Source organism: Chrysochloris asiatica, unplaced genomic scaffold (assembly GCF_000296735.1).
Source record: "Chrysochloris asiatica unplaced genomic scaffold, ChrAsi1.0 scaffold00070, whole genome shotgun sequence".
Classification (NCBI taxonomy): domain Eukaryota; kingdom Metazoa; phylum Chordata; class Mammalia; order Afrosoricida; family Chrysochloridae; genus Chrysochloris; species Chrysochloris asiatica.
Genome location: NW_006408588.1, coordinates 393583 through 413511, shown reverse-complemented (window position 1 = coordinate 413511; position 19929 = coordinate 393583). Strand labels below are relative to the sequence as shown.

General features: G+C 39.4%; 1 protein-coding gene and 1 pseudogene across 2 annotated transcripts in view; both read left to right on the top strand.

Annotated features, from left to right (window-relative positions):
- Positions 1-5313, top strand: part of FLRT2 (fibronectin leucine rich transmembrane protein 2) — a 133693-nt gene extending 128380 nt beyond the window's left edge. The window contains exon 2 of one of the 2 annotated variants that reach the window (XM_006864747.1): positions 1746-5313. In XM_006864747.1, coding sequence (XP_006864809.1) covers positions 2143-4125 — 1983 coding nt within the window. In that variant the 5' untranslated portion in view covers positions 1746-2142 and the 3' untranslated portion in view covers positions 4126-5313. The remainder of the gene's footprint in view (positions 1-1745) is intronic. The other variant, XM_006864748.1, reaches the window with a different exon arrangement.
- Positions 5314-15048: 9735 nt separating this feature from the next.
- LOC102839847 lies at positions 15049-15423 on the top strand (annotated as a pseudogene).
- Positions 15424-19929: the final 4506 nt, after the last annotated feature.

Here is a 19929-nt window from a genome sequence, read left to right as displayed (position 1 = left end):
CTGCCTTCCCTGCACCACCTCTGCATTGCAAACTATTCTCTCAGGATTCAGGAAAATGTCTTCCAGAAGGGATAAGTCCTGTTAAGTGGCAAAACATATATTTGTAAGGTTGTTTTTTTTTTTTTTAAAGAGTTACATAATATTTTAATTTTTAAGAAAGAATCACACCATCTGTTTTGTGCCTAAAAGACTTATTTTTTTTGTTTGTTTCCTAAAGGTTTCTAAACAATAAAAATGAATTCTAACATTTCTGTTTGTCACTGGCATGTTTAAATGGTTTACAGTGTTTTGCATTGTAAAACAAGTTTTTAATGTCCTTGACCCCTAAATATCTTTTACAGCATTTTTTTTTTTAATTATGTTTCTAAAGATAGCTACAGGAAAGATTTCAAATAGTTCCTCTGTGTCTTTAGACATAAATTGTTTCAATTTCTGTGTATTGGTGAGAATTAAGAGACTCACAGCTTGCCATGTTCTGTCATGCCAGCTTATTTCAAATCACACCTTTCAATTAGCTTCTTTACTTCTCATATATAAAAACAGATGGAACAAGAGACATGATTACCATCTCTAGATTGCCTTCATTTCCCCAACTGTGTCTTCTGTCAAAAGTTCTTCCATAAAAGCAGGAAAACACTCAGATAAAGGAAGGTGGTGTTTTTGAATAATAATTGATTCAGCAACAATCATGAGGTTGGCAACTGTTACAGGAAGTACCACAATGGTACCTAGAATTCCGGAAAGAGGGGATAAGTAGAAATATGTCATAGGCTAGAGTTGGGCATTCTACTTGGTAACTTGCATGTAAGCTATTGGGGAGGAAAACAAGGAGGTTATGGGAAAGATGAGTGCTTTTACAGGGCATTTGTACATGCATGACATGAATATGACCTCTGACCAATGCCAGATCAAAAGGTTGCATCTGTAAATTACATTATGGATCATCGTGTTGTATTTCTTTATTTATAACTATTAAGCTTTGCACATTTTTTTTCCTTAAAATTTATGTATTAATTGTTCAGTTACTATCACCATCTTGAAACCTGACAGTGACCAACAGGATTTATAAGTGATCATCGCTACTGGGAGCGTCTTGGTAGTGCAGTGGATTATCAGCTGGCCTGGTAACTGCAAGGTTAGCAGTTTGAATCTATCAGTTGCTCTTTAGGAGAAAGATGAGGCTTTCTGTTTGTGTGAAAGAAATAAAATACAGCCTCAGAAGCCCTATGTAGGGTTGCTATGAGTCGAAACCGACTCCACAGAAGGGAGCATGGTGGCCCCATACAATAAGCACTGGACTGAAAACCACAAGGTGCACAGTTCGAACCCACCAGCTGTTCCGTGGGTGAAAGATGAGGCTTTCTGCTCCCACAAAAATGTAAAGCCTCAGAAACCCTAAACAGAATTGCTATGCTATGAGTCAGAACCGACTCGATGGCACTTAAAAACAACAGCAACAATCACTATTGGAATCAGTGGACGTTGGGTCTGCAAGTTGATTTTTAAGAACAGATACTGACAATGTGATTATTGATACTTCGAGGTAAAAGTATAGTTTTCTTTTGAAGATAGTTGAATCATTCATCTCTTGAATACCAATAAATGATGTGCAATTTAAAGTATCATTTACCACCAACCCCATTTAGTCAAAATTATTCACAATTTCTGAAAACATTACAGTTATGTGGGCACTTCATCCATGACTAGCCTTCGCTGACTCTTTCCTCTCTTCTTTCTCACAACAGATTGCAGACCAAGCTTAACCAGGAAGTTCCTAGGCTGATCAACACTGACCCGACCTACAACACAAGAAGGGAGTTCTGCCTGCCCACTAGGGCTCCTCTTGACCACTGATAGCTTGGCATCTGTTGCCTGTGTGGAAAATTCTCTTGATTGCAATTTGTTTGCACATGGAGGACAACAGCAAAGAGGACAACACAGGCTGATAAGATCAGAGACAGCAGACAGCAGGAAGATTACTTGACAACGCACCTTCAGGACATTTCTTCCAGCTGGAGCTGTGGACTTAAAACAGAAGCAGGTTCATTTGTTTGGGGTTTGGGGTTTGCTGTTTGACTTTTTTTTCTTATTTCTTTTCTAAATTTTCCTCGCCACATTGTATTTTATTTCTTTACTTCAGAAATGGGCCTACAGACCACAAAGTGGCCCAGCCATGGGGCTTTTTTCCTGAAATCTTGGCTTCTCATTTCCCTGGGACTGTACTCACAGGTGTCAAGAAATCTGGCTTGCCCTAGTGTGTGCCGCTGTGACAGGAACTTTGTCTACTGTAATGAACGAAGTTTGACCTCAGTGCCTCTTGGGATCCCGGAGGGCGTAACCGTACTCTACCTCCACAACAACCAAATTAATAATGCTGGATTTCCTGCAGAACTGTACAACATACAGTCGGTGCATACCGTCTACCTTTATGGTAACCAACTGGATGAATTTCCCATGAATCTTCCCAAGAATGTCCGAGTTCTCCATCTGCAGGAAAACAACATTCAGACCATTTCACGGGCTGCACTAGCCCAGCTCTTGAAGCTAGAAGAGCTACACCTGGATGACAACTCTATATCCACAGTGGGGGTGGAAGATGGAGCCTTCCGGGAGGCCATTAGCCTCAAGTTGCTGTTTTTATCCAAGAATCATCTGAGCAGTGTGCCGGTTGGACTTCCTGTGGACTTGCAAGAGTTGAGAGTGGATGAAAATCGAATTGCTGTCATATCAGACATGGCCTTTCAGAACCTCACGAGCTTGGAGCGCCTAATTGTGGATGGAAATCTCCTGACCAACAAGGGCATTGCCGAAGGCACCTTCAGCCATCTCACCAAACTCAAGGAGTTTTCGATCGTACGCAATTCACTCTCTCACCCCCCTCCTGATCTCCCAGGTACGCATCTGATCAGGCTTTATTTGCAGGACAACCAGATAAACCACATCCCGTTGACAGCCTTCTCAAATCTGCGCAAGCTGGAACGGCTGGATATATCCAACAACCAACTGCGAATGTTGACTCAGGGGGTCTTTGATAACCTCTCTAACCTGAAGCAGCTCACTGCTCGGAATAATCCCTGGTTTTGTGACTGCAGTATTAAATGGGTCACAGAATGGCTGAAATACATCCCTTCATCTCTCAACGTGCGGGGCTTTATGTGCCAAGGTCCTGAGCAAGTCCGGGGGATGGCTGTCAGGGAGTTGAATATGAATCTTTTGTCATGTCCCACCACTCTTCCTGGCCTGCCTCTCTTCACCCCAGCCCCAAGTACAGTGTCTCCAACCAGTGAGCTTCCCACGCTCTCTGTTCCAACACCTAGCAGAAGTGATATGCCTCTGACACCTACCACATCAAAACTTCCCACCATACCCGACTGGGATGGCAGAGAGAGAGTGACGCCAGCGATTTCTGAACGTATCCAACTCTCTATCCATTTTGTGAATGACACTTCCATTCAAGTCAGCTGGCTTTCTCTCTTTACTGTGATGGCGTACAAACTGACTTGGGTGAAAATGGGCCACAGTTTAGTAGGAGGTATTGTTCAGGAACGCATAGTCAGTGGTGAGAAGCAGCATCTCAGCCTGGTGAATTTAGAGCCCAAGTCCACCTATCGGATCTGTTTAGTGCCGCTGGATGCTTTTAACTACCGAGTTGTAGAAGATACCATTTGTTCTGAGGTGACCACCCATGCCTCCTATTTGAACAATGGCAGCAATACTGCTTCCAGCCACGAACAGACAACTTCCCACACCATGGGCTCCCCCTTTCTGCTAGCAGGCTTGATTGGGGGTGCCGTGATATTTGTGCTCGTGGTCTTGCTCAGCATCTTTTGTTGGCACATGCACAAAAAGGGGCGCTATACCTCCCAGAAGTGGAAATACAACCGGGGCCGGCGGAAAGATGACTACTGTGAGGCAGGCACCAAGAAGGACAATTCCATCCTGGAGATGACAGAAACCAGTTTTCAGATCGTCTCCTTAAATAACGATCAGCTCCTTAAAGGAGATTTCAGACTGCAGCCCATTTACACCCCAAACGGGGGCATTAATTACACAGACTGCCATATCCCGAACAACATGCGTTACTGCAATAGCAGTGTGCCCGACCTGGAACACTGCCACACGTGACAGCCAGAGGTTCAGCGTCAACAAGGCGGACAGGAAACCTCTTGAGAATACACACGTGTGTGCACAGAAAGACACACAAAATTACATTTGATAAATGTTACACAGATGCGTTTGTGCATTTGAATACTCTGTAATTTATACGGTGTACTATATAATGGGATTTCAAAAAAAAAGTGCTATCTTTTCTATTTCAAGTTAATTACAAACAGTTTTGTAACTCTTTGCTTTTTAAATCTTAAAAAAAAAAAAAACAGTTGCTGAAGTACTGTACAGGGTTGTACAATGAGAACCCAACGCCAAGGCAAAAGAACGAGTGATTCGTCCATATGATGCATATTAACCACTTTGCTGTCCAAGCTGTCAGAATAAATTCCTTTCCTAAAGCCAGTGGTCAGATTAAAGGGCCGATTAAACTGGACTCATCAGGGTAGGATAAGTAATATGCACACAACAAGAAATGGCCCAGATATTGTCGTGCTATTTCTATACTTCCTGGTCTGGAAGAGAAGTCATAAATTCCAAAATGTGTAAGAAAGGTGGTTTTTACCCTGATTTGACCCAGTGCTGGAAATACAGCAAGCATCATGAGTAAGCTAGTTCCATGAAAGACGCTGAAACAATCTGATAGAACCAAGAATATGAGATGAGATTTTAAAAGACCTTTAAACCTGGGAGTTGGCTTTCTGACTGAGAACTTAAAAAAAATCACTCCTCATGCTTCCTTGGCCCGATATGATAACAGAGTTAGAAACCTGAGACTGACTTCAATTGTCTTCAGGGACAGGTAGAATATTCTAGCAAGAAAATTCCCGTTGAAAGTGTTATTATTCAAATCATATGTCAGGTTGAATCAAATTCAACAGAGATATATTCTAGAATACTTTTTTTAGAAGAGGCTAATAAAATAATGGGAAGAATTATATTGAATGGAATTATTTTTGATAATGAGAATTATTTGAGTAGATTCACCAAGGCTATGTCAACATGATATTTAGACTTAAGTGATCAGTGTTTGGGATGTACTAAAACAACTTGTTATTTAGAAATTATTCATATCATTTCAACAAGAACAACGAAATGATTCTGTTAGACTAGATCCACTGATTTTTTTTTTTTTTTTGGAATCATGTTGAAATAGCTTGAATTAATACATCCCGTCCCCCAGGAAATTGTTGTCTTCCAGTCAACCAGCACTCCCCACCCCCATGTTGTTGTTGTGTTAAGTGCCATCGAGTCGGTCCCGACCCATAGCGACCCTGAACAGGGTTTCCGAGGCTGTAAATCTTTACGGGAGCAGAAAGCCTCTTCTTTCTCCCGCGGAGCAGCTGGTAGTTTCAAACTGCTGACCTTGCGGTTCGCAGCCCGATTCGTCACCACTACGCTACCAGAGTCCCACCCCCATACTTAGTAGTTAATACTTCATCTGTCTCCCCCACCCCCTTCTCAGTATTTCAAAGGAAATTAAGAATGCCAATCTTGGGTTACACAGAATATCCATATGCTTTTTATATATTTTTAAGTGCATACTAATTTTCACTGCTTCTGCTTCTATAAGGACCCATCAGTGCTGGCTGAAATGTTTTTGTGTTTTCATTTGAAAGCAATACCTGGTTTTCCACCTTGGACTGACTTTGATCCAGTTCCAGTTTTGAAATTTCATTTATTCTTTTTCAATCTTGGATGTTCCTCTTCTTTGGGAATTGTGGAGGGATGATCAATCTTATAACAGGACAACAAATGAAAAATGAACATGCTAGAATACGAAGCCTGGCTCCCCTAATGTTGGTAGAGTCAGGCATAGAGCAGAAGTTACAAGACGAGAGGAATGCTCATTTTGTGCTTGGTTCTAAATATTTCTGAAGCAATGTCCATGTTCAGAAAGCATGTATAAGTTACTCCTTTTCTTCCCATAGATGTAGAAGGGCTATGGATCCACATACATTATCTAAAATGCATCCTTGCAAAAACACTTCTTTAGTCAAATGTAGGCACTGCATTTTGTGCTGTTTAGTATCTTTTCCTCTGACCATTATCCTAGGAATCCATGAAGGAAACATCACAAACTTTTTGCTTTCTTTCTCTTTATTATTATAATTTTTAACTAAATAAAACTGTGATGTGTCTTCTTTGTAACAGTTTAGGTATAAAATGCTATGCAATTTTTTTTTTCTCTCTATACTAAGAGCTTTATTTTCTTTAATAATGCTCCCAACTTATATTTGATACTTCCCTTGTCTCTCAAAATAAGCAGAAACTATAATGAAACTATAACGTTATAGACATAAGAATTGAAACCATGCAGTCAGTCAAGCAGAAATTAATTTGAATTAATTCTAAAGTGACTCTGGTTTCCATTTCAGGCTCTGAAAGGGTTTTAGCTGCTTTTTTAGATTCGCACGGTGTAGGGATGACACAGTCTGGGAAGGTGATCAGTGTAGCAGGAAGCAATCTCAAACTTCAAGACGAAGACATAGATTTTTCTGTATTTAGCTTGATACTCCTCTCCACAGTCTCTTCCTCTTGGCTGTGTAGATAAAACAAATGAGTTCAAATGATGGTACTTTCACTTTGGAGGTTTTTGAGTTTTCTTTTTCTGTTACCCACAAAATAATCATTCTCCTTTATTTGCATTATATGTCATTCCCCCAAGTGGGAATTTTGGCTGCTAAAACTTGTTTGCTTTGGACGTAAAAGACCAAGGTTGGATAGTTTTCACCAATATCTCTTGTGGGGTCCACAGAGTTAGTAGGGGCAGCAGTGGTACAATGGGGGAACCCAGACAAGTGAAATGGTTAGCATGGGCTGAAAGGGCTCTTCTGTGAGAAGGAATACCCAAAGAGATCTATTCTAGGTACAGGCTTTATTGTCATCTTGTGCACAGCATGACTGAAGACTGCCAAAATGAACACCAGTCTCCCATTTATAATCACCTATCTGAATAGAAAGCATGTTCTGAAATTTGGCATGTCTTCTGTATCTTGTGAAAACTGCTGAACAACCATCAATGGTAAAGTATGCTTAGATTGGCAGCTTGAATTGTAGTAATGTGTTTTGCTGGTAACACTATATTTGGGCCTCTTCTTGTCACTATGATGCATATGAAACAAGGTTGAAGGTGCAAGCTGGAACCTTAAAATGAAGCCGTATGCATGGGCTTGTCATGAGCATCATGTTATCTGATCAAATGATACGATTTCAGACAGTGTGTATCCACATTCAGAGAATTCTTTCAAAAGGAAATATATTAATAACAGTTGCTATTCATTTCCAGAGTTGTTCGTAGCACCAAACTGTTTGGGAGATGTCTTTGATCATAGAGAGTCCCTGGGCTTTCCACAAACACTATAGACCGCATGAGTAGCCCATTGCTTAGGACAATCATAGGTAGATACATGCGGTGTGCCTTGTGTTTCTAATGATGGCGCTACAGTGGAACACATTCTCCCATGTGAAAACTAAGGCAACTTCTAACTATCTGGATAATTGTTTAAAAAGTATTTCTTAGAGTGTGATGTGACCAGTCTGGTAAAAAGTATTAATGAAGTAGCTAATATTACAGCTGTAGTCCCTCCTAGAGCAGAGAGCATAATGGTCTTATTCTTGTCACCGGAATCAGAACTTCATTCTGATTCCGGGGAATCATCCTTGGGGATGGGGAAGACATCCTTCCCTTAGAATGGGGAAGACATCATTCCCTTAGAAGCAAAACATCCATTTACAACCGAAGGCAGTATGGTTCAATTTATGGGAGTGAATGCTGGACTTGATCCAACTCAGCTACACATGTCCTATGCAGTTTTTGACAGTGAAGTGGTTAATTTCCATTGACTTTGTTATTTATAGCGTTTCTTTAATGTATAGCAAAAAGTCATTAAAGTTTTATTTTAGGACATGAGAGTGACAGTTTTACTCATAACTTATCTCTTGCCATTTTCATGAGAAAACAAAGGAGACCCAAGTGCCACAATGGGGAAGAAATACACACACAAACTCAAATAGTCCTAAATTTCATCCAGCCTTGCCTGGTGCTCAAAGCACTAAGGGTAGGAAGCTGCTGATCACACCCTTCCTGAGTTTCTTCAACAGAATTAAAAGGTCAGATTGCAGACAGTGGGGGATACTTGTCACTGGTTATAAGGAGAAAATTTGTACAAACATGATACTATTGTTATGAAAGATCAGACTCTTTGGCTATGTTTTGTTTTCTTTTCTTTCCCTAGCAGCACACCCACAAGAAGAGCACAAAGCAAGACGTTTTTAAAAAATTAGTACAACGCACACATGCACACATACATGAAGACATTCATAGAAGTATCCATGGATGTATTATAACCATTGTGAGTCCCAACTGAAGGTGTCACTACTGTGTGACGTCCTTGCAGGATTGGTGTATATTCTCTGCAAGTTAAGCTGGACGATTTGTTATTGTTTGAATCATATGTTGATTTGCTTCTGATTTGTGTTTGTTTAGTGAAGTCTCACTGACAAGGAGCTGGAAGATTCTGCATCACACGTCCGCTGAGATCTACCATGTCACACACTTTGTCAACTACAAACTTCACTCTACACTATACAGTACCTTGTTGATATATTCAGTAAAAGCTTATTTTAAAAGAAAATCACATTGTGTTTATCTGAGTAAGTTCATTGGGAGACAGCCAACACTTGTGTTCTCAAATGAGAGTGAAATAAGGGATGCTTCTAGATGATGAAGGAATGAAGACGGGAGTAGGATTGGAATTTTCTTTGCCCTGAACACAATGGGTTTTCTAAGTCTATTTGATCCTTTTGTTGTCTGAACTTTATGTACTACCCTCATGTTCTTTTCCATTTCTTGACTAAATTATGCGCTTCTCTGAATATGTTTTAAATATGCACACATACAGAGAACAAATGTTTTTGTGTTTATGAAATCCATGTTTAGGATATAGACAAATACCAATACAGTACTTATCCAACCAGAATATTCTCTTTTCCCATTTAATAACATGCACTACTTCAGAATTATTTATAGCTAATCCACTTTCTAATTTCAATGGGCACCAGTATCTATTCATAAACGTGTATCTCTTCATAAACTCAAGTTTGAGTGTGGATTTGTCTCTAATGATCTCCCAGGATCCCTTTCCCTAACACTCTTGACTATTTCACTAGTAATAGTATATTTGACAAATTGATTCAGGAAATAAAATCATGGCATTTCAATTACCTAGTATTAATTATCATTGGAATCTCTTTTGGAAAATGAACTATGACAATAGCGGGAGCTAGAGATTCGTAATACATAGGGAATTTCATGTTAAATACGTTGCCAAGATTTATAGACCTTACTCTGGACACCATTGTCAAAAAATCTCATGCATTCAGAAGAATTTATGAAGCGTTTCATGCTATGTTCCAGGTACTAGTCTAAGTTCAGTGGTGCTACAGAAGAATACAATTCAGGCTTAACAATTAAGAAATATTTTATGTTCTGCTAATTCCTAAGGAAATGTCTGCTTCTTCGAGTGTCGTGCTAGGATGGATCTGTAGGGGATGCAGAGAAAAATAAGAATTTACCCTTGACTCCTGGTATGGCACTGTTGGAGCAGCACTGGACTGTGAACTACAAGGTTAGCAGTTCAAGCACACCAGGTGATCCTCAGAAACCCAATAGGGGTCGCTATGAGTCAGAACCAACTCGACAACACTTAACAATAACCACCCTTAAGGAGCTCACAGATCATAAGAAACTTTCTAATGCATTCCAGTCTCTCAGCATCGATGTTATGATTTTACACTCTTTAATTAAATTCAGCAAGCTAAGGTAACAAAAGATCTATATTCACCTTTGGTAAGGATGATGGTGCATCTGCCTTATATATTAGATGATCTTGGTTTTAATAGATTCAAAACAGTGATAGTGCATTGATAAAATCAAAGCTCAATTGAACTTAAAATATCAAATTTATACCAAGTAAATGAAAAATTGGAGTCCTGATATGGCGCTGTGGGGTAATGCACTGGACCACAAGTCATTTTGAACCATAAGAATGGCTGTTCAAGCTCACCAGCAGCTCCTCGGAAACCCTATACAGAGTCACTGAGTGAGTCAGAACCAACTCGACGGCACTTAACAACAAACAGCAACAAATGAAAAATTAGGGATTGCATTTGGTAATTAATCTGCAACCTCTTAGATTTCTATTGACAGTGTTATCTACAATGGCAATGTAAAATAATAAAAATGACACCTAACATTTATTAAGCATTATATGTAAGCTCTACTCAAAATGCTTTGACTCATATGATCTCATTTGTCTCTAAAATGATCCCACAGGTGCATTCTCTTATTTTCTCACATTTTAAAATTCAGCCTCAAGAGAAGTGAAGTAATTGGTCTATGATTACAAAACTTGTAAATATCAGAATCATATTTAACCCCATGCACAACTCCATGGCCTCTTAGCTGTTTTCCTGCCTCTTGTTAAATTCACTCACACAAAGACTAACAAGACTTAAGGGTAAGTGACTGGTTTTATTTAAAGACTTTTGACAGTGAAATTACCACAAGTTTTTGCAGTTGATGTTTGTTTTAATTTTGTTTTTTTAAAAACATGATAAATCAAGAAATGTTTTAAAAATATCAATAATATATATTTTAAATTCCTTGGTCATCTATTTATATACACATGTTGTTTGTCAGTGCTGTCGAGTCAGTTCTGACTCTTAGTGACTCTGTATAAGGTTTCCAAGGAGCAACTGATAAGTTTGAACCACCAACGTTGTGGTTTCCAGTCTAGTGTTTATCCTACAGCACCACACTAGGAGTCCTTACATATATGTATGTATGTATATATATGTTGTTGTTCAGTGCCATGGAGTCAATTCTGACACATAACGACCCTGTATAGGGCTTCCAAGGAGCAGTTGGTGGGTTTGAATAAATGACCTTGGGGTTCGTAGTTCAGTGCTGATCCACAGCTATGTTGTTGCTAAGTGCTGTTGAGTTGGTTCTGACTCATTGTTACCCTGTATAGGGTTTCTGAGGAGTGGCTAGTGAGCTTGAACTACTGACCTTGCAGTTCAAACTGACCTTATAGTCCAGCAGAAGTGCTACACCAGAATTTACTGACCTTACAGTCCAGCACATTAACCTGGAATGCTACACCAGGATTTACATATATATATATTGTTAAGTGCTGTCAAGTCGGTTCCGACTCATAGTGACCCTGTATAAGGCTTTCTTCCAAAGGGTGAGGAGCAGCTGGTGAGCTTGAACTGCCGACCTTGTGGCTCAAACCGTCTTTGCATTCCAGCACATTAACTCACAGCACCACATCAGTACTCTCTCTCCATATATATATATATATATATAAAGGAATGGATGACAAGGAATTTAAATACATACATATATTATTGACATTTTAAAAACTTTTCCTTGATTTATCATTTTTTTGTATATGTAAGTGTCATGAGTTGGTTTCACTCATAGCAATGCTGTATAGGGTTTCCAAGGAGCTACTGGTGAGTCCGGGTGTGGCACCGTAGGGTAAGCACTTCACTACTAGTCACAAAGTCGACAGTTCGAATTCACTAGCCTCTCCTTGGAAACCCTACTCAGGGTTGCTATGAGTCAGAACTGACTTGACAGCAGTAAACAACAAGTATGTATTTGTGGTGGCTCTGTAGGCTAAGCACTGGACAACTAACAAGAAGGTTGGCGGTTCTAACCCAGAAGCCACTCCTCTGGAGAAAAATGAGGCTTTCTGCTCCAGTAAAGATTTACAGCCTCCAAAACCCAATGCAGAATCACTATCAGGTGGAACCAACTCAACAGCACTTAACAACAAATATGTGTGTACACAAGTTGTTGTTAAGTACCATCAAGTTGGTTCTGACCCATCGTGACCCTGTATAGGGTTTACGAGGAGCAGCTAGTGAGCTTGAACCTCCGATCTTGCAGTTCAAACTGATTTTGCAATCCAGCTCATTAACCCACAGCACCACACTAGGGCTAAATAAGTATATGCATGAGTGGGCTCTGAACAGTTTGTGGGAGAATTCCATTGTCTTTTAATTCTGTTTTTCCACAAATGTTTTGAAGCCCCCATGCCTATATAGAAATTCTGTTCTTGTACTTATTCAATTGCTGAGCATTTGTCTGATTTGAAAGCACTCCATGGACTCTAGGTACATCTACACCCACATTGTGAGCTTAGAGAAATATTAAAAAGAAGTGCAGCCGGTTATTTTAAATAATGAATTACTTTCTCCCTCGAGAGTTTGCACTAAGTATTGTATAGATCCCGCTGAAGATGCACATATATCAACATCTATTAGGGCATTAGCAAACTGGCTTCTGGATGTAAACTCATTTTTTCCAAAACACAAACAATGTGTGCCTTTGGGGAATATCTTGTGAACATTATTTGCATTTGTTGTACTGAAGGTTAATGATATATTTCAAACAGATGTCATTTTAACATAGACACCAACTGATTATCTCATTTGTATGGTATGAAATCTAAACTAGATAAGAATTTCAGTATACCCTTAGGGAAATGCTTATTACTTCAATGATATAATAAAACTAAATATTGGGTCAGTTGTTTTTTAATCTAGTATAGCGCTGCCTCTTCTGAGTGTCTACTAGATTCCTGAGATAGGGTGGTGTGGGCCTTTTCTGGTTTGGTTTTATTTTTATTCAGTAAAAAGTTACTGAAGCCTGGAACATTTGGGTGCTGAATGATTGTTTTTCTAGCAGAGTTCATTTTGCACATTTGTTTTTTGTTTTGTTTTTTTTGGCAGTGATTGGTATTCAATACATGACCCAGGCTATTCTGCCTTTGTGCCTTCTTTGAGGGCCCCTCCTACATTTAAATAATCAACTCTTGTGCTCTTTCCAAGGAGAATTACTAGTATTCGGATTCTGAGTTGGATGATACATATTCTTCAGTCTTTCTACTGGAGTCCTGATACGGTGCTATAGGATGAGCGCTGGATTGCTAACTGCAGGGTTGGTGATTTAAACCCACCAACTACTCCTTGGAAACTATACACAGGTGGAACCTGTTTGATGGCTCAGAACAACATAACAGTTTTCTCCTAGAATCACTGGGTAGTGCAAATGCTTAATGTGCGTGCTGCTTCTACTAGCAGAAGTTTTGTGGTTGAGTTTACCCAGAGGAGATCTACAGGAACAAGAACTCAAAAATGGCTGGTGGCGACACCGTCCAAAAATCCCATGACCACTACTTGCACAGAAAACCTCAAAGTTCATGTATGATGTAGACATCCACCCACATGTTGGCCCCTAACTCCTTACCTGTGCTGCCTCGTCATGTATTCCATATTCTACATTAGATATACAAGCATATTTTTAATAAACAACAGAATTTAAGTCTATCTGACAGATATGCCAGGCTACTTCATAGAGCCTTATTTGTGCTTCAGCTATTTCATCCATGGCATGCCCTTTCTCCTTTGATGACCTGTTCATCCTTCAGGATAATACAATGGCACTCCTATTGTAAAAACTTCTTAAATTCCACTTAGTAATTATCTGTCCTCTCTGTGCACTTAATAGAGAGTATTTTCACATGCAAACCAGAAAAAGGAACTGTCAAGTTAATCCCAACTTACTGCAAGCCCATGTGTTGCAGAGGAGAACACATTCTGTGCTCCATGGGGATTTCAAGGCTGTGACCTTTTGTGAGCAGATCACCAGACCTTTCTTCCGAAGCATCTTTGGTTGGACTCGAACCTCCAACTTTTTGGTAGTTGAGCACTTACCATTTGTGCTACACAGGGACTCCTTTTATTTCTATCAGACCAACTGGCATTGAGTCAATTCCAACTCATTGGGACCCTATAAGGCAGACTAGACTTTCCCTATAAGGTTTCCAAGGTTGTCATTTTTACGGAATTAGGTTACCACATCTGTCTTGCTGGTGGGTTCAAACTCCCAGCCTTTCAGTAAGCAGCAAAGCAAGTAACTACTATGCCACCAGAGCTCCTTGTGTTTAATTATACTACCTATACTAGAGTCCTGGGGTTGCCCTGTAGGATAAGCACTGGACCACAAGTCAGTTTGAACCACAAGGTTGGTGGTTCAAACCCTCCAGCCATTCCTCGGAAACCCTATTCAGGGTCTCAATGAGTCGAAACTGACTCAATGGCACTTAACAACAACAACATAGTGCAATTGTTCATGTGTCTGTTTCTGTCTGTACTTTGGGATCCCTAAAAACTGAGAAAATATTTGGTCAGTGATGGGACCTCTTTGGTTGCTGAGTACAGCAGCCAGTCCTTGGGAGGTGTTCCCCAGATGCTCTTGGAGAAAACAAAATGGAGCCCACAGGCTCTGCAGTACTTCAGGCTCCTGGTGGGATCTGTTTTCATGCACAGTGGCAGCTGGGTAACAGTTATTCTTTCCATTTCTTGAAGTCGTTTGCCTTAATAAAAGCCTCTGTAAGAATTCTGAATTATATGCAATCACCCTTGCTCAAAAGCCACTACACACATTTTACTAGAAGCAGATCCCTATTACATTTTACAGACAGCTTCGAAAGTCTACAATTTGAAGAAAAGCATATAAAGAGATACTTAAGGAATTGCCTTGCAACAAAATACCATCATCAGCTAATCAAAAATCACTGGTAGACACAAAGTCAAACCTTTTGACTGTTTCCTACTCTAAATGAATTATTTGTGTATGAAAAGCAGAAGTAGCTGAATTGTTTATCGTTTCTTGTACCAGCGATATCACATAGAATGGTGATTATTCACTGCCACATATCTGATATCAGAAACACAGCAATATACCATGTATCAAAAGTTTCACACTCTATTGCTTTGATGACAGCCATGAGTAAGAGTCTATCTTCTCCCTCTCTCACTCTCTCTCTGTGTCTCTCTCTCTGTCTCGTCCTCACTTCCAAGATGACAAAGAAAAGGAGAAACAATGGTCATGCCAAAAAGGTCCGTGGCCACATGCAACCTATCCGCAGACACGTGCAGCCTATTTGCTACACTAACTTTGCCCGCTGAGTGACCAAAGACAAGGCCATTAAGAAGTTCGTAATTTGAAAGTTCGTAATAGTAGAGGCGGCAGCCGGCAGGGATATTTCCGAAGCGAGTGTCTTCGATGCATGCGTGCTTCCCAAGTTGTATGTGAAACTACATGATTGTGTGATCTGTACCATTCACAGCAAGGTGATTAGGAACCATGCTTGTGAAGCTCAGAAGGACCGAACACCCCCACCCCGTTTTAGACCTGCAGGGGCTGCCCCACGACCCCCACCAAAGCCCGTGTAAAGAATTGAGCCATGAAAGGCTGAAGTAAAACTAACCTGCAAGAAAACAAAATGAAAATTCCAAAGGGGAAAAAAAAACGTATCAATGGCATGTCAATAAACTAGTAGATGACAGTAGAGACAGATGCTTATTAAGAACTCTCACTTGAAATCAGATCAATTGCCACTAACTTGCCACTTGACCTTGGCAATAGCTTAAATTATATGGACATCAGTTTCTTCTACTTTAAATGGTCACAATTAATGTCTAGTGCATATGGTTGTTGTCAGAACTGAGAGTACATAGAGCAATTAACACAGTATCTGGTGCATAGCCAGCCTTGTATAATGAAATTGAGCACCATATTTATATATTTTCATGCAAACCTAGTTCACAAGCACAGGGTGTCATATTGCCAACTTTATACTTTATATGATGAGATGCAAATATCCAACTTCTGAGCTTTAAGAAATGAACTATGTAAGGTATGATCTATTTATAGATCATTAGCATCCAAAATTACACCTCACTGTGTACAACCATTATCAACACTATTCTGACAGGGGATGTTCCGCTCTCCCTATTTTTCATCCTCAAAAAGTTGGGGAAAGTGAGGTATACAGTGAACATGGAACAATACTAGCTCCTTTGGGGATCATTTTTGCAATACTATTAGCCAGGGAGAGTACTGACTTCTTTGTAATATAGCATATTTCCACTCTCATCTGTAAAGTACATAGAGCTAGAGTTATTACTGATAATTCAGGAAATGCTATGTATCAAACAAGTACCATGGAGCAGGGTGCAGAGGGCATTAGGGGACTACATCATTTTAAAATTCTAGATAACTGTTTTTATTCTAATTTAATTAGATAAGTGAAATGGTTTTGTTTCATTCGAGTACACCACTGACCATGAAATCTACATCCACTCTTGCTTTGTATATTTTAGGGATGGTACAAACCGGGGAACATTTTTGTGGCTGCAATGCACATGTGATAGCCTGCCAGCTGTTACACAACTACTATGTTTTGTTTTGTTTTTTTCAATCAGTACCATTCTGAACTTGGTAATCTGGCTGTAATTAAGAAGCATGTATCTTGTTCAATTGGGTGGAGTTGTTTTCCCTTTCTAGTCACTGTCTGTGCTAGTCAAAATAATTTCCCAGCAGCTCGCTCAGTGGGGTCTCTGCTATCATTATTTTCCTTTCCTCTTTCATCTTCCCTGGCTCAGTAAAAGTGGAAGATTAGCTGTTTGGGTGTCATAACAGACACAAACAACAACAAAAAGGCTTTCTCCTCTAGTCCTTGGCTGCTTGGATTCATTGGTATCAGGGAAGTTATTTGGCAAATATAAATCAATACATGTGGTCTACAACCAATTTCTATTCTGTGAGGGCCAGTGTCTGTTTTAACAGATTTAGGTTGGCTCCCTGCTCTTTCTGTTGTTAAATATTTTACTTAGCAGCCCTCATTAGTTGAAATGTGTTCCTCTATAGTATATGAAGTAAGGGGGAACCAGGAAGTGAGTTGCTTAATAATAGAGGTCAATCTTGCATGATATAGAAAACAGCATTGTCTGTAAGACTGTAGTCTCCTAAGTGAGAAGCTAAATTATTTAAACATGATGAATCCCTTTAATTCTGAATCCAAAGCGCTCTAGAGCCGATTTGTTTCTCTGCTGTAACCTTTACTCATTTTGGACTTTGGGCAGTTTATACTTTGTTGTTTCCTCTATCTTGTGTGCAGGAGATCTGGTAATGTAGTGGTTACTTGTCAGGCTGCTAATATCACGGTCAGTAGTTCGAAACTACCAGAGGTTCTGTGGGAGAAAGATGAGGCTTTCTGCTCCCATAAAGATGTACAGCCTCAGAAACCCTGTGCAGGGTCATGATGAGTCGGTACCGACTCCACCACATACCACCGCCACTTTATGTGCATGTCATTCTGCTAACACAATGCCCGGTACATACCAAGTGCTCAGTAAATGTCAACAGCTTTCTAAACGTATATGGAGCTGATGTGCAAAAGCCTGGGTTACATATAACCAATTTTGTGAATTTGATTTATAATCTTTATTTTTGTAAATTTAGGCAATGTGTATGTGTATAGATACAGAGAGCCTTTCAAACACTGAATTTCATTTACTGACCTGTCTGCTCTCAGTCCTAGCAAACTTACATGGATCAGAATGAAATGTTGCCCAGTCCTGTCTGAGTCCACAGTTTCAGCTGCTGTATTAATTCATCTTACAAAGGGGGGATTCCTTAGACTTCAGCAATCCTCCACTTTAATAACCATGATGTTCTTTTCTAATGACTGGTCTTTTCCTAATGATGTGTTCAAAGTAAAAGAGCTAAAAACTAGTCATCCTACTTCTAAGGAGCATTCTGGTTATATTTCTTCGAAGTCATAATATGTAAAGAACACACCTACTGCCTTCCAGTTGAGTCCTACTCACAGAGATTCTATATAGGATTTCAGAAGCAATAAATCCTTACAGGAGCAGGCAGCCTCACAGTTTTCCAACAGTGTTCATGGGTTTGAACTGCCCAATACCCACCCCACAGTGCCACCAGAGCCTTTTAGATATTGTTGTTTATTAAGTGCTGGCCAGTTGGTTCTGACTCATGGCAATTGTATCTGGATTCCCAGGAGTGGCTGCTGTGTTTGAACCACTGACTGTGCAGTTCAAACCAACATTGACGTTAAATGCTTATCCTACGGTGCAACAGTAAAGTCAATATGTTTGAAAAGCAATATGAATAAAAAAGCAGGAGTTATAGAATCACAAAATGAGACCACTTTGTACCTGTGTGATATTGTTTCATGTTCCAAAGCCTGTTTCCTCATATGTAAAACGGGCTACTGATACTTGTGAGGACAATGGGTGTGGCTCTGCAGGATAATGCACTGGACCCCAAGATTGGTTTGAACTGCAAAGTTGGTCATGCAAACCCACCAGTTGCTCCTTGGAAACCCCATACAGGGTCGCTATGAGTTGCAACTGATTTGATGGCACTTAACAACAATAACAATGCTTGTGAGGATTCAATGACTTGATTTATGGCAGGCGTTCAGCGTAATAAATGACATTCACTCAAATACAATATGACTAAAAAATTACAAGTGAATAGGAAAAGAAACAAGTAATAGCAAAATGGATTCTCATTCATTTAATTACCTTTTTCTCTAAGTGGAGGAATTCAAACTATATTACTAAGTAGACATATTTATAAAATACTTTACTTCAATAAAAATGATTGAAGATAGATTGCTGTACAAAAATTGCATAAAGCAAGATCATTGCTTTAACTATGTAAAGCATCTTCTATCTTGGCAAGTCTTTTATATAATAGCTATTGAACTGTAAATATTCAACAGAAAAGAAAATGTGAGAATACCCAGAAAATACTGAATGGTGAACGTGGTTTATTTTTAATAGAATGGAGCAGATTTTTAACACCAGCTTTGCCAATTCTTATTTCGAAACCTTGGCAATGTGCACAACTATGGTCTAGAAACTTTGTTGTTGTTAAGTGCCGTCGAGTCGGTTCCGACCCATAGCGACCCTGTACAGGGTTTCTGAGGCTGTAACTCTTTACGGGAGCAGAAAGCCTCATCTTTCTCCCGCAAAGCAGCTGGTAGTTTCGAACTGCTGACCTTGCGGTTCACAGCCCGATTCGTAACCACTATGCTGCCAGAGCTCCTTTAGAAACTTTGAGGAGGGTTTTTAGAATAATTAGAAAATAATTCTTTCTAGAACCTTTAATATATTTACAAGACCTAAGAATCTCAGCTACTAAACTCTAGTTTTGTTTGCTTATTTTATAGACTTGAACATAATAATAAAACATTGTTTTTTAAAAAGATGTTTATTGATGCAGACTTTGCAATAATTAATAAGAGCTGAATGATTGATATTTTAAATGGAAGATGTTTAATTATGTTGTTGGAAAGTAACACTTAGAGCTTAGACTGAGGTATCACTAGGTATTCAGGTCTTCTGTAAATTTTAATTATGTTTCTTATTCATTAGCTCTTTCTTATGAAATTTGCAAAAGTTCATTAACTCTGACAAGGGAATTTAAAATGTAAGCAAATTACTAAAGCAATTATTTAGTTAAAAGCTAGTAGTTATGTATTATGTTAACTTTATAACAGACAAAATAAGATTTTTAACTGAATTGATCAGAGTAAATATTATGAAAATATTTGTTGTTTTTAAGTGTCATTGAGTCAGTTCCAACTCATGTTGCTGTTAGTGACCCTATGCATGATAGAATGAAATACTGCCAGTTCCTGTGCCATCCTGTGCCATCCTGGCAATCATTATGCTTGAGCCTACTGCTGATGCCACTGTACCAACCCATCTCGTTGAGGATCTTCCTCTTTTTTACTGACCCTCTACTTTAGCAAACATGATGTTCTTCATCAGGGATGGTCCCACCTAATAATATGTCTGAAGTATGAGAGACCAAGTCTCACCATCCTGGCTTCTAAGAAGCATTATGACTGTACTTCTTCC